This window comes from Cibotium barometz, chromosome 8 (genome assembly GCF_041138505.1).
Source record: "Cibotium barometz isolate CiBa-2024 chromosome 8, ASM4113850v1, whole genome shotgun sequence".
Lineage (NCBI taxonomy): Eukaryota > Viridiplantae > Streptophyta > Polypodiopsida > Cyatheales > Cibotiaceae > Cibotium > Cibotium barometz.
The window spans coordinates 23,688,224-23,706,521 of NC_141053.1; the positions used below are offsets into that span (position 1 = coordinate 23,688,224).

An 18,298-nucleotide genomic window follows, 5' to 3' on the forward strand; every position below is an offset into this window, starting at 1 on the left:
TGAATATGACAAGGACAAAAATAATGATGATGATGCTGCTGATGACAAAGATAATGGCATGAAAATGACAATGACAATTGTGATGACAATGCTGTTGCTGATGATGAGGAGGAAGGCAAAAACTTACCGGTCAATGGGCGGGGCAGCTATATCCCAAGTAGCATCGATCTGCTGTTTGGTGTGCTCAATAAGGGAGGAGATGAAGATGTTGTCACATGTGGGGTACGGCATTTGCTCTTGAGAAACCCTAGTAGGCAAAGGCCGAGAAGAGGGCATCTCTGTATCACCTTTTTCAAAGGGCAAGGTCTCTGCGTCACCTTTATTGAAGGGCAAGGTCAACAACCCTATCAGAAGCATAGTGGGCAAAAAGATGAGAAATACCCTAGACACCAATGCAGATGTTGGCGAAGCTAAATCTACCGTGACTCTATGACAGAAATTGTCGGGCAAAGGTAATGGACATCCCAAACTCAATACAAGAAATGAGCGGGCAACGTAAACTCAAACCCTATCCACCCTTTGAAAAAATAAGGCTAAAATTGTTTAAGTTTTGAAAGAATAAACCTTGAAAATTCGCCGATTAGATTTCTAGAAGTGCTTGAAATTCGCCTTCGGGTTAAAGTTCGCCCCTAATTTTTTCCCTACAACTAAGTAGGTTGCCGGCAATGAGAGCTTTGGAGGACCTGCTTGGTAGGTTGTCAGCAATGCAACCATCATCAAACTAATTGATATTTGTTTTACATTGGCCTGAAAATTAGGTACCTCGGGTGAAGCAGTCCATGGGCACCTCAGAGATTGGATACTGCATGGGAGATCATTGCTAGCATCACAGCCTAGCACATTTGGAAGGCTAGATGCATTGAGGCCATGGAGGGCACCTTGGTTTATGATACACAGTGCATTTGCAGAATTTGGTGTGATATTATCCACACGCTCATGCCCACTTGGGCCAAGATTCAGGGATCCTCGAGGGCTGCAAAGAGAAAGAGTGGCCAGTTCATGAGAGAGTGGGATCATGGCATCTTTTTCGCTACATCTCATATGGGACCTTGCTGGCAACACAAGGGACCAGATTGGTTGAGATTTCCCCTCTACTTGATCTGAAATCTCCCTTTTTGTTTTAAAAAAAATCATACTTAATAGAAGTCTCTTTTCTGGGAAACAAAAAAGCTTTGTACTTGAAATTTTTCTTTTGGTGATGAGGAATTCAAAAGGGGAGGGGAGTATCTTTGGCCCCTAGTGTGACACAAATCCACAGCATTCATACACAGGCATTGATCTTGCATTCATTCATTTGTGCATTGTGTTGTTGATTGAGTGAACAATATATTTGTATGTATGTATGTGCGCGCGCACGTGTGTGTGTGTGTGTGTGTGTGTGTGTGAACATGTGAAATGCTTTCGCGGAGCAGAAAGCAAAGGCATAGGAAAAGGGCAGAGTTGAGGCCTCCTTGGAACAAATGACCAATCATCTAGTCTCTCTTGGCTTTCAAGAGGAGGCAACATTTAATTAATAAACAGAACAGTGCTTTCACCAAAAGAAAAAAAGTGTGTGAACACACATTTATACATACAAACATACATGAGTGAGTGAGTGAGTGAGTGAGCGTATGTTTGTGAGTGTTATTACTATGATACACAAAACCACCAAAGGCAAATGGGTTTCCAGAGTCAATGGCTTTTGGAAATTTTACTAGAACTTTTTCATTAGAGGTGGATGGTAAGGTACCCAACTCTTTACTTACAAAAGATCCTGACTCCTCCCTGGCTTCCCCTCTATGGACTATGACATACAAACCACCAATCAAAGGCAAATTTGTTTCCAGAATCTACAACTTTAAAAGATATTGCTATAGACATCTCATTAGAGATGGATGGTAAGGTGCCCAACTCTTATTTACAAAGCATCCCAACTCCTTGGCTTCACCTCTATGGACTAAGCTGGAGCCAGTAATCTCAGCCCTTGTGCTTCTACACAGATCAGCACATGTACCACTCAAGTAAGTCGAAACTGTAAGGCTGCATCCAGATAATCCGACCTAGTTCCTTTAGAAGAACTTGCATGATTATTGCAAGCTGACCAAGAGCTACTATACCCCTACCAGAGTGAATATGGAAGAATTCCAAGATAAAGGCCAGCAAAGGAGGCAATTCTTGGCACACACACACACACACATGTATATATATATATATATATATATGTATGTACATATATATATGTATATATGTATATATGTATATATATGTATGTACATATATATATGTATATATGTATATATATGTATGTACATATATATATGTATATATGTATATATATGTATGTACATATATAATATATATATGTATATATATACATATATATGTATGTACATATATAATATATATATGTATATATATACATATATATGTATGTACATATATAATATATATATGTATATATATATGTATATACATATGTACATATAATATATATATATATGTATGTATATATGTATATGTATATGTATACATATATGTATACATATATACATATATGTATGTATATATGTATATATATATGTATATGTATATATACATATATACATACATATATGTATATATGTATACATATATATATATATATATATATATACCTAGATGAATCCAGGAACATGCCCAAATTCACCTTTTCGGAACGTGCATGTTATATACTCATGGTAGTCAACTCACAAGACTATATAACTATCAACTCCATTATGCATAGTGTGGACTAGATACTATGACATCCGCACTAACGTCATCAGTGCCCAATAGTGGGTGTAGAACTATGTATCAAGATATGCTCTCTCTCTCTCTCACACACACACACACACACACATAAGAGCATATATTCACACAAAGCCCTTCGTACTAAGTTTTTGTCAAACCTCCGGAGATGCAGGGTAGACTTAGCCATAATGAAGCCTAGCACTAAGGGAAGTAGCAAATAGAAAGAATTAGTATAGCAAATAAGTAGTTGATAGGGCAAATGCACTGCTAAAGATAGAAAGAATAAGCAGAGTATCAACTGGCCGCAACTCGGACGAAAACTTCACAATGTGAAATCTGCATGTCCGCTAATACAGCTGAATTATACACCTAGATGAATCCAGGAACATGCCCAAATTCACCTTTTAGGAACGTACTCATGGTTGTCAACTCACAAGACTATATAACTATCAACTCCATTATGCATAGTATGGACTAGATACTATGACATCCCCACTAACGTCATCACTGCCCAATAGTGGGTGTAGAACTATGTATCAAGATATGCTCACACACACACACACACATGAGAGCATATATTCACACAAAGCCCTTCGTACTGAGTTTTTGTCAAACCTCCGGAGATGCAAGGCAAACTCAGCCATAATGAAGCCTAGCACTAAGGAAAGTAGCAAATAGAAAGAATTAGTACAGCAAATAAGTAGTTGATAGGACAAATGCACCGCTAAAGATAGAAAGAATAAGCAGAATATCAACTGGCCGCAACTCGGACGAAAACTTCACTATGTGAAATCTACATGTCCGCTAATACGGCTGAATTATATATATATATATATATTATATTATATTATATATATATAATCAATATCAATGCTTTTGGTTAAAAGAAAAACAAATAATTCACCTATTTGAATTCCTCTCCCATACCTTGCTTCTCAAACTAGTATTTTCTGGCACAAACATCATGCCTTCAAAAATATAATAAAGAGATCAGCATTACAAAACATCCACATGTAGGAGACCAAAGATTTGAGACCATCATGTCTTGAGAAAATTGCCCATGGTCAAAAGCAATATGAAACAAATTCTATTAGGAAAGAATCATGCAGCAAATGCATCCTGTGCCACATGCATACACAGACCTTTCCTAGTTTTTATTGTTTTTTCCAAAATAATTTGTTGGCAAAAGCACCCTATCACAGCATATTACAACTTCCTTTCACGAGAATTAAGGAAAAAGTATTTTAGTCCACCAACCGGAATCACAAACAAGTACAGAAAGGCAGTAACCACTCCTGTAAATAAAATCTGCACCCAGTCTGCTGGCAAAACAATAGTCACAGCATACGCAGGGTAGGTCACCTGGTAAATTTTGGAAACCACCCAAAAAAAACGAGACTCTTTAGTGAATTTCAAACAAAACCATATTTGACACATCACACACACACACAAACGTTCGATCCATTTCTAAACGAGATACGATTCATAATTTTGAATCAAATTACATTTTTACCATCATGCCTACATAAAGAATAGCAATTTCAAGGACATTCCTACACCCAACAAGAAAAGGATTTCATATACTGACCATGAGCAAACTTGCACCCAGTGTTGTTGTAGCGATCAACCTTTGGAATTGCTTTGACGACTCCGTCGTTGCATTCTCATTGTCTTGATTTACATACTTTGGAAAAAGCTGTAAAAAAGTTAAGATCAGTTTGACCATGACAAAATTCAAACCTACATCTCTGTCTTTCATAGACCCTTTGGGTCTCTTGAAGACGCTTAATACTCAGACAGCTCCAGAGGGGGGGCGACAGACACAGATTACTACATTTTTTCAGAGATCCATACCCCTCCCAGCCCCTACACGGCAGGGAATTACTCTCCAGAGAGCAGAGACACTTAGAGCCCGCAGGAGACAGAGGACACCTGGCTTTCGGACACCACGCCTATACCAGAGAGAGATGACAGAGATCAGAGCTCAGTTTCACAGAGAGGGTGCGGAGCGACTGGCTCGCTTCAGAGCACACCCAGGCATGTTCTTCAGGGAGCTGTGGACACCCCCTTCACTGATGTATACCATTTTATACCCCCAGTATGGTACAGGATGGAGCTAGCTAGGTTGCATATCATGATTGTATACTCCATGCATATAGCTTTGCATTCTCCTAGTAATAGAGCTCCATCCCCTGCACACCCAGATTCAGCTTTTTTTATTCAGTACTTTTTCATTTTGTTGGGATGACAGAGGATACCCCATACATGTACTCCGATTTGTCTCATAGGCCGAGTTCGGTCTTTTGGAAGACGTTAATAAAATCTTTCTTTCTTTCTTTCTTTCTTTCTCTCTCTCTCTCTCTCTTTCTCTCTCTCTCTCTCTCTCTCTCTCTCTCTCTCTCTCATGGATACTTTCATGAGGCTTACAGAGGATGGTTTCATACTAAGGGCCAGATATCTTGACATATACATGTCACATGCCATGCAGATTGCAGTGGACCAGTTGCGGGTGTCATCACACCGCCTGAGGATAGAGACAAGGAGAGCCATGCAGATACCTCGTGAGGAGAGGATATGCACTATGTGCCAGTAGGAGGTCGAGTTAGAGGAGCACTTCATATGCAAATGCACCGTATATTATGAGATTCGAGGGAGGTTCCACTATCTCTTCAAAGAGGGGTTTGGACCCTTATCTAGGATAATGGATTACCCAGATCAGCGATGCTTGGGCCTCTTCCTACTAGAGCTTCACTACCAGAGAGACTCACTGATTAGGGAGTCCTGACCCATGGGAGATACCCACCCCAACCCCAAGCAACCATCACTCAGTTCTTTAAACCACGAGAGGATGCCCCACCAGCTATGGATGACGTACCCACAGCCCTCATCGAGCCACACATTCTTGAGTGCCCAACCCCCCGCCAGACCCCACTCTGGCGTGACTCTAGACCGGGCCACAGCACTACAGCGAGCCCGACACCCCAGACTCCCTGGACCTCGCTAGCAACATAGACATCAGCCCCAGCTTGAGGAGATCTTGGAGAGGCACAAAGCCGCCTTCCCATGCCCAGTGGATCTCTAAAGCCTTCTACAGGCTAACCCCATGCTTGATATCCTTGAATGCCCCCTCCCCCTACCGGGGGGTTGGCAACTTCTTAAAAGTTGTCCGCAACTTTAAGCTTCAAGCCATATATTCAAGATATAATCATGTCCCATTAAGTGGGCGAGACGAGACAGTCTCAAAAATCCAATATAACTGAAGAATCCATGTCCCAAAGAAATGGGTGAGACTAAATAAGTCTCCATAATAGCAATATTAAAATCATGTCCCAAAATAAATGGACGAGAATTCCATGGAAGATATGCTAGACACATGCACAAGAGCCAATTGTGTCTCAATCACCAATATCAATGAGATAATCATATGCCAATGAAAATCACGAACCAGGTGCTAAGACACTTAAATAAGTGCCATGCACAAGAAACTAGTGCCTCACACAGAAACATGTGCTATGCACACAAACTGGCTCCATTCAAGAGCACAAACCATGGTGACAGAAAAGCTGATTCTCCATAGTTCTGAAGGATTGTAGTGGTGCTTTGAAGGGGCTTTTCCTCAACGACAAGTTTGTTGACGTGCAAGAGTCTCGTACAAACATTGGCCAAGAGTGTAGGTTACGGGCGGATGATGCCTCTTGGTGGGAGAGTGTGAAGACCATGGATGCTATGGTGAGGCCCATAGTCCACCTATTGAGGATTGAAGACGCTATGCAACCATGCATAGACAAGGTCTACGAGGCCATGGATCGCATGATAGACAAGTTGAAAGACTTCGTGCCTAACAAAGACAAATACGAGGAGATCCATGCCTTATGTCTAGGAAGATGGAATTCCTACTACCCTCCATTGCATGCAGCAGCTTATGTGGTGGACCCAGAATTCCAAGGCAACAAGCAGAAGAGCAACCGGGAGGTGAGCGCTGGATGGAGGATCATCTTGGACCGTCTTGTGCCTGATGCACCGGTTAGGCACAAGATTAGGGACCAGCTTTCCATATACAGGTCATTTCATGGCTCCTATGGCTGTCATGATGCACAGATCAACCACTCCAAAGTTGGTGCTGCTCTATGGTGGGAGGACTTTGGTTTGGATGGACCGGAGCTACAACAGCTGGCCATCTGCATACTTAGCCAGGCCGTCAGCTCCTCTTGCTTGGAGCACCTTTGGATCACCTACAACCACATTGCCTTAGAAAGAGGAACCGACTTGAGGTAGAGCGTGTCAATGACCTTGTCTTCCTCGACGCAAACTTGCGAATGCTTTGCAAGAGCGTGACCAAGAAGGCAGCTCCCTTCACCAAGTGGGAGCTAAAGTCGAGAAGAAGAGCAACAAGAGGATGAGGTGCAACACCAACATGCCAGTGAGGATAAGCTTGATGCTCCTTTGGCACAAGCTACCCATGACCATGAGGCGAGCACTTCACGTGGATGATCATTCATGGATCATGACTCATGGGCCTTACTACTTAGCTCTAGCCTCTAGGCTTTAGCACTTTTTGTCGTGGACTCATTTGAGTCCTTCCATGTATTGTGCCTCCTTAAGGCTTAGTCCTGACTCTTGAGTCATGACTCATTTTGTATCAACTTAATTATTAATACAATCAACCATCGATGCCTTCACTCTTTGATCGGCGTATTTTGTTAATATGACTCAAAAGCTTACCATTTTAGTGTAAATTTGTGCTCATTTTGATGTACTTTCAAAGTAGAATAAGTGTAGAGTAGAAAAACTTTAAAAAAAGGGGGTTAGCCATCTTAAGTAGGGGGATTAGTAGCTTTTATGAGACGTGTGCTTTATTTGGCTCTTGGTTTATAGGAGGCCTATATAAGTCACTTTATGGGTCAATTTTGAGAGAGAGCTCCTCGGACCTAGACTCGAGGCCTTGAGACTACTCCGTGCTTACATCTGATGGGTGTGTACTGGTGGTATGGGACGCCAAGGACTTTGCACGTGGAGCCATGTCTCGGATGCTACTGTCCCCCTTGCTCTGGAGTGAGCTTGAATGGCTCTATGGTTGGGCGGTGAGCTTTATGCTATGTCCTTTTGTTTCCATGTTTATGCTTAATCGTAGGGTTTATCTAGCTGGGGCTTTACATTGGTATCAGAGCCAGAGCTGCTTGGATTAAGCTTGGAAATCTCCGAAAGAAGGACGAGAGAAAATCCATCGCCTATATCTTCCGGAGCTTAAGTTGTCGGGTTGCTTTTTCGCTTTCCAAGGTCTGGGTGGTATGGGACGCTTGGACAGAAGGCGGGGAGTAACCAGGCTCAAGGGAGAAGATCAGTGTGGTTGGATGCGTGGGAGTTTTGCAAAGAACTCCATATCCATGTGAAAAAGCAGAGAGAGAAAAGCATCATGCTTCTCATGCTTTTTTCAGTTTTATGCGGGGGAATTCTTTGCCCTAAAACATTCTGTCTGTACCCACGCTTTTGCGTCTTTAGGCTTCATCCCATAGCTTTTTTCTCCATGGTTGAACTATTAGGGTTTCTGTGCGGGCTGGTCACCCTGTCTACGAGTGGTATGCGTAGATTGGAGGTCCAACTAGAGCTGCTGTGAACAGCCCTGCTGGTCGCCATAAACAGGAGGAAAGAGGGGTGTGAAGCGATCAGCATGCGGGGAGGTTTTGACATGTAGAGAAGGTTATATGGGCCCTGTTCAAAGCACAGAGAGAGGGGAAAAGCATTGCTGTGAACCGATTCAAGCTGTCCTGTGCGACTACCCATGTGTGGGCATGCCCAGATGTGAAGGGGGACACCCCATAACATGGCTGGATGGCCAGAATATGGGCGCATATCAGCAAGGGCCGAGTACTCTATATATGGCTGGTAGGTGCGTGGTGTGTAAAAAAGCACACGTGGTGCTTTTTGCCAAAAAAAAACAGGTCGATTTGGAGCTTTTCTGGTGGGCACACATCTGAGATGCTATTTTTCGATTCAAGTGTGCTTTTTTCGGGGTGTTTGGTCATTTGAGCACACACAATTCTGTAGTCGGCCAGAATTTGTGCTTTTTGACACCCTGAACTGCCTGCTCTTGGTTTCCTTCTTGTGCATCACTTCTGCCCTCGCCGGTTTGCGAAAGCTTACACCACCACCTCAAACCTTTACTCTCTTTACAAGTACTCTTTCTGGAGAGTTTCATGGCTGACTACATGGATACCTTGGTTTCATCTATGGAGGTCTCTGGACCTTTGTCAGCCTCTCCTGCAACAACTCAACTTGGGGTAACTACAGTATCTATTGCTCCTACGCAGGGCGGTGATACAGTTCAACCTAGTATACCACAAGTGTTCCGTGGGACAACACATACCCGCTTTACAAACAGGTATGGATCCCAATTTTTTACATGCTTTATCACAGTTTGCTACTCCATATTCTCAGTATGCGGGTTATGTACAACCTCCTCTACCTTCAACACAACATTCTCCTATTCCTCAACCTCCTGCATCTCCACAAGTGGATACTTTGTATGCCACTGTGCTTGATCTACGACGACAACTCACAGAGCTACGCTCCCAGGCTCCCCAAGCTTCAGCTAGTAATCCTCCTCCTCTGCAAGTGCCTTTTCATCCAGAATCGTTTTCCGGTGAGAAGAAAGAGTGCAAGGAGCTTTACTTGGATAGCTGGCTTGCGAAGTGGACAACCTTTTTTGATCTGTACAGATACATTGATGCTTAGCGTATTAGTCAGATTCAAATTATGCTTCAGCATAAAGCGTTTGCCTGGTGGAAGGACCTTCGTGAAAAGCGGACAACATGGGCTGATTTTCAACAAGTGTTTAAGCAACAGTTTGTCTCGATCAACAAAATTGAAAATTTTCGTAAGTTGTTCAAATTGGAGATGGGAAAGAAGAGCCTGGACAACTATTCCCAGGAGTTCAAAGACTTGGTGAACCGTTGCAAGGCCCTTGAGGAGCCTCGTGTGTTGGTGTATATGCTTTATTTATTCGGACTACCTCCAGATTATTAGAATGAGGTTCTACAGAACCATATTCATTCTTTGGACGACATCTACCGCTATGCCAAGAATTTTGATGACACCCTTGCTGTCAGAAGAGGTGGTGAGCCTGCGGGTGAGTCTGCACGCAAGAACCAAAATCCTCTAAAGACAAGAAGTGAGGTAGTGTTGCAGCATCCCAGGATGGTCAGTCATCACACAGCGCAATCCCAAAAAGCGCTCGAGAGGCAAGAAAAGATCCGCTCCGCAAACTGAAGAACAAGTAGCGAAGGCGAAGAAAGAGAACTTGTGCTTCGAGTGCAACCAGCCCGGTCATCACTATCGGGATTGTCCGAAGAAGAAGTCTTCACGGGGTAAGACCTCGGTACATATTACGGAACTACAAGGTAACTCTTTGATCTCTTCTGTTGAAACTCATCATTGGCCTCAAGTAGTTGCGTGGATATCACATAAGTGAATCTGCCTTCGGTCCGCATGATCTCCTCCGAGTTGAGGAATCAATAAGCGGTCAAAGGGTGCGGATTCTATTTGACAACGGTTCTACTCACCATTTCTTCACGTTTGGTCCAGACACTCCGGCTACCCACAAAGGCAAGTGATCATCAGTATGTGATCAACCTTGCTCAAGGTGCAAACGTGGAAGTGTGGGATCGAACGGTGCCTAGACTGGAGGTCCAGATTCAGGACTACCGGGAGGCTTTGGACTTCTATATCATGAACCTTGACAGGGTGGATATGATTTTGGGAATGTCCTAGTTTTTTGACAAGAGCGAGACGATAATGTTAGATTATCGGACTCATAAGCTCTCATTTGTTCATGATAGTGAATTCTATGAAATCTGGGGTGATGTCCCCTGTGGATTTTCTAATGTAAACTCGACTCGGGCTTTGGCCAGTTAGCACATTCATCCCGAGTTTCTGCCTATGTCTGGTGTCCTTTTGGTCCCTTTTGCATGGCCCTTGATTGTGGGCTGGCCACCCTTATTTTATATATTTTTCTGGGATTTTTCCCAGCCTGGATGCCTTTTTCCCAGCCGGCCAACTACAGATGTCCAGTCGGCCAGCTTCTGTAGTTCCAGTCGGCCAACTCTCCCAACCTATAAATAGGTGGGCTGGCCTCTCACTTTTGTATCTTGCCTAGTCTATCTTTTGCTCCCTCACTTATGAGACTACTTCTGTCTCTTGCTTGGGACTGTATTGCTTCAGTATATTCAGCATAGTTGCTCCATCTCTCTCTCTCTCTCTTTCAGATTGAGCTATTGCTTGGTAGCTATCCCGTCTCCCGAAAACCTTATCGGTTTAGCCAGAGGGAAGAGAACAAGATTGCTCGGCAACTGCAAGAGTATCTCGATAAAGGTTTTGTTCAATCTAGTAAGTCTCCATGGGGCGCTCCCGTTCTTCTGTCACGGAAGAAAGATAGTAGTATGCGCTTCTGTGTAGATTACAAAGGCTTGAACAAGCTCACTGTCAAGAACAAGTATCCTTTACCGAGGATGGATGACTTGGTGGATCATCTTCAGGGTGCTAAGTATTTCACCAAGATTGATCCACGCTCAAGCTATCATTAGATAAGGATTAAACCTGTGGACGTGCCTAAGACTACGTTTCGGACGCACTATGGCCACAATGAGTTTTTAGTCTTACCTTTCAGGTTGACTAATGCTCCTACTACTTTCTAGCAGATGCTAAATGATTTATTTAGTCCATACCTGAGGAAGTGTATTGTTGTCTTCTTGGATGACATACAGATTTACAGTAGGTCATTAGAAGAACACATACAGCATCTCAAAGTCGTCTTAGAGATTCTTAGACGAGAGAAGCTGTATGCAAAGGAGTCAAAATGTGACTTCTTTAAGCAGGAACTCTTGTATCTAGGTCATGTCATTACCATTGACGGTGTGAAGATTGATTCGGAAAAAGTTTGGAAGGTCCTTGAATGGCCACGATTAGGCAAGTGAAATCTTTTTTGGGATTCACTGGCTTTTTCAAGAAGTTCATTGAGGCTTATGCCAAGATTGCCACCCCTTTGACGGAACTCTTAAAGGGGGTGAGAAGCAAGAAAGGCAAGCTAAGTCCTCCAGTGGTTTGGAGTGACAAGTTGGACCAGTGTTTTAGAGCACTGAAGGAGCTTGTTACTCGGCGCCTATGTCGCTGATTGTGGATCCTAGTAAACCTTTTGTGGTTGAAACGGATGCCAGTGATTATGCAATAGGTGCTGCCCTATTCCAGGATGGGAGGCCCATAGCATTTGAAAGTAAAAAGCTTTCAGATGCACAGATGAGGTACCCTACCCAGGAAAAGAAACTTCTGGCAGTTGTCCATGCAATAAAAATCTAGAGACACTATTTGTATGGGTCTCGATTTGTAGTCCGGACAGATCACCATTCGTTGAAGTATATTTGTGATCAGCCTGACCTAAGGGGTCGGAAGGCCAGATGCGTTGACCTCATGTAGGACTTTAACTTTGAGATCCATTACCGTAGGGGAACAACCAATCGGGTTGCTGATGCCCTTAGTAGGATCCCTGAGGTTAATGCTATCTCTTTTGCTGAGATAACGACCAACTTTTAAGGTCGAATCTGGCAATTGGTCCAAGCAGGAAGCAGCCTGCGAGATCTAAGTGTTCCGGACACTCCGGTGAGTGTTGCTAAGAGAAAGATATTGGAAAAGTATTCCATTAGAGGTGGATTACTCTTTAAAGATGGCAAGGTTTGTGTACCCAGTGATCTGGACGTCCAAACTTTGATATTGCATGAGTGCCATGATGCACCTAGTGTAGGGCACCCGGGCATACATAGAACCTTAGCCTTGCTTGGCCGGCATTTTTACTAGCCGCGCATGAAGTCCTTTTTGTTGAGGATTATGTGCGGAAGTGTTCCCAGTGCCAGCTTAACAAAGCTGAAAGGCTTAGAGCTGGTAGATTGTTACATCCTTTGCAAATTCCTGAGAACAAATGGCAAAGTATCTCGATGGATTTTGTAGTTGGATTACCCCGAACTAATAGGGGCCATGACTCAATTTGGGTGGTTGTAGACCGATTGACGAAGATGGCAAGATTTATCCCTACTAAGTCGACGGTGAAGAGTCACGAGTTGGCTCCGCTCTTTGTGGGGCAGTTGTACTACAAGCTTTATGGACTGCCTGAGGAGATTGTCAATGACAAGGATCCCAAATTCACTGCACAATTTTGGCAATCTGTATTTTCCAAATTGGAAACACGCTTGAGTATGTCATCCTCGGATCATCCTGAGTCGGATGGTCAGACAGAGAGGACTAACCAGACTATGCAGGATATCTTGAGGGCGTATGTCTCCAAGAGACAGTCTGAGTGGGAAAGGTACCTCCCACAGATTGAGTTTGCTTATAATAATAGTAAGCATGTGGCTACTGATTATAGCCCATTCATGCTTATGTATGGTTATCAACCAAAGTCACCTATAGCCGTTAGGTTAAGGGGAGTCAAATTGCAATCAGCAGTGGACTTCTTGCAAGATATGCAAGACATGCTGAAAATTCCAAGGGAAAGCGTAAAGAGTGCTCAAGATCGCGCTCAGTTTTATGCCAACCAACGACGAACTCCTAGAGCCTCACAAGAGGGCATGTGGGTGTATCTTAAAGTCCCAAAGGACTCTAAATCGATGAGAATTGGAAAGGTTTACAAGCTGTCTTCTCGATGTTGTGGTCTTTATCAGGTCACAAAGAAGATTAGCGAGGTAGCTTATCGGTTAGCACTTCCTTCTGGAATCAAGATTCACCCTGTTTTTCATATCAGTTGTTTAAAAGAATGTCTGGGTGAAGGTGATGAGATTGTCCAATTGGAGGAGATCCGTAACCTCGAAGACATGACTAGGTATATTCCCCTAGAGCCCGAGTTGGTTCTAGATCAACGTACAAAACGGTCTCGGAATACCGTTTATTCAGAGTACTTGATCAAGTGGAAGGGATGGTCTGAGGTCGAGGCTACATGGGAGTCACTGCGTAGTTTGAAGAGTCGATTCCCTGAATTCATTGTTGAGGACATCAATGGTTCATAAGGGGGGAAGTATGTTATGTCCCAGGGCTAACTAGGGTTAAGACCATAGTTGCCACACGTTTTTTGAAACGCGTTTTTGAAACGTGTTTGAAACGTTTCAAAAACGTTTCAAACAAATTTCCAAAAGTTTTTTAAAAGTTTTTTTCAAATTTTTTTTCAGGTGTTTTTTCCAGGTTTTTTTTAGGGGGGTGTCCATAAATTTATGTTTGGTACAGTTTAATGCTAAAATCTACATTCAACTTTCATATACATGAATCATGATACATCATGAATGATGAATCCATGATTCAAATTTCATACTGAATCCTGATTCTTAATACATCATACATGATTACAATTTACATCATACAATGATCATACATGTAACATGAATCATGATACATCATACATGATACATGGCAGTCTTCAGGAATCAGGAATTAGATCATAGATGGCAAAAACCCATATAATTATTAATAGCATAACCAGTTTGAAGTTACAAGTTACAACTTACAACATACTAAGCAACATACTAAGCACTAGTGAATAGTGTCAAATGATAAATCTGAAATCTGAAATACAGATGTCTGTACCGAAAGACCAAATACAAAAACTCTGAAAAAACAAATGGTCTCCAATGTCTGGAGTCTGGACTCTCAACTCTAGACTCAAGTGTCAAGAGTCAAGAGTCACTAGTAGTAACTAGTAACTACTCAGCATCATCCTCCTCTGAGGAATGTGAGTCTGTGTCGTAAGAAGATGAAGCCTCAGCCTCAGCCTCAGCACTCGTAGATGCATGATCTGCTGATGTCGGTGCCCGTGATCGTGTCATAGTAGCTGGTGCCATCATCTCCTCGTATAGCATGGCATAGATGTCGCGCTCCTCAGCAGGGATCTCTGGTACGTCCTTCACTTTCTCTATGTCGATCTTGTCGACATTCACTTGCCAGGTTGCCTTCAAAGGCTCCATCTCAAGCTCCACTGCCTTCTTCTCCTTCCTTAAGTGGGTTTTGCGAAGGGACTCATAAGATGGACCCTCCCACTCATACCCAATGCGGCTGATAGCTTTAATGGCCTTCTTCCAACGAGGAGTACGCACGACGTGAAATGACAAAGCGCATTGTATAAACAACTTTGTCAATTCACGTGTGGCCTCCTTGACAGCTTGCTTTTGTATGCCTGCTTTAATGCCTGCCCTCTTTAGAGAAGGCACGGTGGGCAATGAAGATCTGTGGGCTACAGGAATGGAGCTAGACCCACCTGCTTGACTCTGCAAATCATCCTCTGTCCTAGCTCTTTTGGACACATCACCTACAGAATCTGTATCCTGTACATCATCATCAATAGGCTGAATTCCCTTTGCTGCTTCATGTTCTCTCTTCCATTGCTGAAGAGACGCTACAACCTCTCTTGGTACTTGACTGCAAGGGCCAATGCCTTCCCCTCTTACTCCTGTAAAATGGGCCTTTACCCTAATAATAGACCCACCTGACACTTTGGCACAAAAATTGCATTTCCACCTTTCTGTGCCTGAACCCCCATATCTGCTCACAGGAGTTACGTGGTTCCACATGGCATCCTTAGCCCGAGGCATGATGAATGAATGAAGAAATTTGGGCAACCTGGCAAGAAATGCCCAAATTTCAAATCTGAAATTTGGTCCAAAATCAGAAAAAATCAGCATTTAGGGTTATTAAAAACCTGAGAAGCAGGGTGCGTAGGGGCCGGAGGAGTAGGCTTGGTGCGTAGGCAAGGTGTGCATGCACCAATGTAGGCAACCTGGCAAAAAATGCCCAAATTTCAAATCTGAAATTTGGTCCAAAATCAGAAAAAATCAGGATTTAGGGTTAGTACAAACCTGTTACCTACGGTGCGTAGGGGCCGGGGGAGAAGGACTGGTGCGTAGGTACTAGGTAGGGGTGCAAGCAAACCTGGAAGACTTCAAAGGCTGGAAACGTCTCTTTCAAGCGTCACTTTCAAAACTGAAATGCCAGGAGATACTGCATCGTACGTTTTCTATCATAAAAAAAAACTGGCCCAGCAAAAAAACGCGTTTCAAACGTTTGAAACGTTTGCACGTTTCAAACGAGTAGCCTAAAGTTTGAAACGCGTTTTTTTGCAACTATGGTTAAGACCCTCCGGTTGGGTTAACCATAGCCCAGGGTTAGCCATCTTAAGTGGGGGGATTAGTAGCTTTTATGAGACATGTGCTATATTTGGCTCCTAGTTTATAGGAGGCCTATATAAGTCACTTTATGGGTCAGTTTTGAGAGAGAGCACCTCAAACCTGGACTCGAGGCCTTGAGACTACTCCGTGCTTACATCTGATGGGTGTGTATTGGTGGTATGGGACGCCAGGGACTTTGCACGTGGAGCCATGTCTTGGATGCTACTGTCCCCCTTGCTTGGGGGTGAGCCTGAATGGCTCTATGGTTGGGCGGTGAGCTTGATGCTATGTCCTTTTGTTTCCATTTTATGCTTAATCGTAGGGTTTATCTAGCTGGGGTTTTACACATTCCCTCCCCCGTCCCCGTTCCCTATTTATGGTCGTCCCCCGTCCCATCCCCGTTACTGTCCCCCGTCCCTTGTGACTATGGTCTGGACCAAATGGCCAGTGTTTTCGGCAACCAAACAGTGGGCAGCCAGGCGTGTGGACAGCATTTAAGCACTTTATGGAGATGCAAACCAGCCAGCTCTACCTGCCGACCAGCTCTCTAGTTCCCTACCTAAGGGCAGGTCAAGGGTCATCTGAGGTATTCAGACATTGGGTTTGCACACCCAAAACTAAGGGCAGCGTTTTCTCAATGGACATGTAACATGCAGAAGCTTCAGGGGAGATCAGTAACTTCAATGCTTAGAAATCAGCACACTTGTCGCGAACGAAATTAACGCACAAAACTGAATGTAGATGTGCAAAAAAAGAGAGAGAGAGAGAGAGAGAGAGAGAGAGAGAGAGAGGGAGAGGGAGAAGAGGACACAGTATTGGGTCCCGAATACCCTCTGTAGGGTCCCCCACCACGAATGGTGTATTTGCTTTTATTAGAATGATGCAAAACGGAAAAAAAAAAAGACTGAACTAGAACCTTCTTGGCTGAGGAGAATCCTCTGCCCTTGACCTTCAATCCTTCACCCCTTCGCGTTAGCTTATCCTTGGCTGTCCTGCCCCTTTGATTGGCTTCGGCACTGGGTGAAATCTGAGATGAATGACCTGAATTTATGCTATGGGTATTTATACCCCTTCAGGGTGCTGGTCAGCTGGATTAAAACCAGGCGGCTGTTTATAAAAAGCCTCACGACTAGATTATTCAGCATTTAATGCTGGAAAACATGCGTATCACACTAATGGGTGTGTGGCCACCATGCGCTTTTGTCTCTGGCTGCTGGGTAGCCTGTGTGGGCTGCCCCACACCTGGCCAACAGCCCTCTAAGGACTGGATGCCCTGTCAACTGTAGAAAATATGAAAGCAAGAGCAAAACTAGAAATGAAACAAAAACAAATGAAAGACAGAGAGTTACCTTGAGATGAGTGTAGACAAGACACAAGATTGATACTTTCATTGATGTGACACCTACAATATATAGGTGAGAAGTACAAGATTGAGTAGACTGACTTATGGGATAAATGTAGAGATGCCACATGGCACTAGACTCAAGACACAAAGACTTAAGTGAAACTAGACTAGAAATAGTACACCTAGTGTGCACTTATTTCCAACACCCTCCTTAAGTGGACACTAGGAGGAAGACAAAAAAGACAAGACTAGAAGATAGAAATAAAGACTGATAGACTGAGAGACTAGACATGAGAGACAAAAAATCCTGAGACACCCCTCCTCAAGTGATATCCTCATATGGGTCCACAAGGGTAGGGACAAGATGGATCTAAAACAAGACACAGTCAGATTGATAGACAGACAACAGATAGACAGACAGACAAGACTAGATAGACAGAAGACTGACTGTAGACAAACAGATGGACCTTGAAGACATCCCCTCCTCAAGGGCAATCTCTGCCTCTGGAGTAGGGACAAGAGAGAGGTCCTAAAGTAGAATGAGTAAGACATAGAACCCCTTGACCTACATCATCGGTGGTCAAAGTGGTAGACAAAAAAAAAATGAAGTAATCAGAAAGCCCACTCCTCATCATAGGAATGAACAGCAAGATCTGCTGATGTAGATGCTGCAGCAACATGGGCTGAGGTAGATGCAGGGGCTGATGTAGAGGTTTTAGAGTAGCAGTCCTTCTCCCGATGATTATCACGGCCACAAATGGTGCATGGATGAGCCTTGAAGCAGTCCTTCTCCAGATGATTAGTTTTCCCACAATGGATGCAAGGCTTTCTTACTTTAGAACCTCCTTTCTTTGCTAAGAATGCAGTGTCAGTTACCTTTTGTTGTTTTGTTCTTTCCTCTTCTTGGAGAGCATTGATGATACCTTCAAGAGTAGGATTATTGTGATACTTGAAGGTAGTGACAAGAGTAGCATAGATGTCAGGTAAGCTTTTGAGAAGCACAGCAATAGCAATA

General features: G+C 43.4%; 1 protein-coding gene across 2 annotated transcripts in view; it reads right to left on the bottom strand.

Annotated features, from left to right (window-relative positions):
* The window catches only part of NDHL (inorganic carbon transport protein-like protein), a 51,106-nt gene that overhangs the window by 12,634 nt on the left and 20,174 nt on the right, over positions 1–18,298 (bottom strand). Inside the window, exons 2-3 of one of the 2 annotated variants that reach the window (XM_086801496.1) lie at positions 4,337–4,444; positions 4,006–4,110 (exon numbers count right to left, since the gene is read on the bottom strand). In XM_086801496.1, coding sequence (XP_086657622.1) covers positions 4,006–4,110; positions 4,337–4,444 — 213 coding nt within the window. The remainder of the gene's footprint in view (positions 1–4,005; positions 4,111–4,336; positions 4,445–18,298) is intronic. The other variant, XM_086801497.1, reaches the window with a different exon arrangement.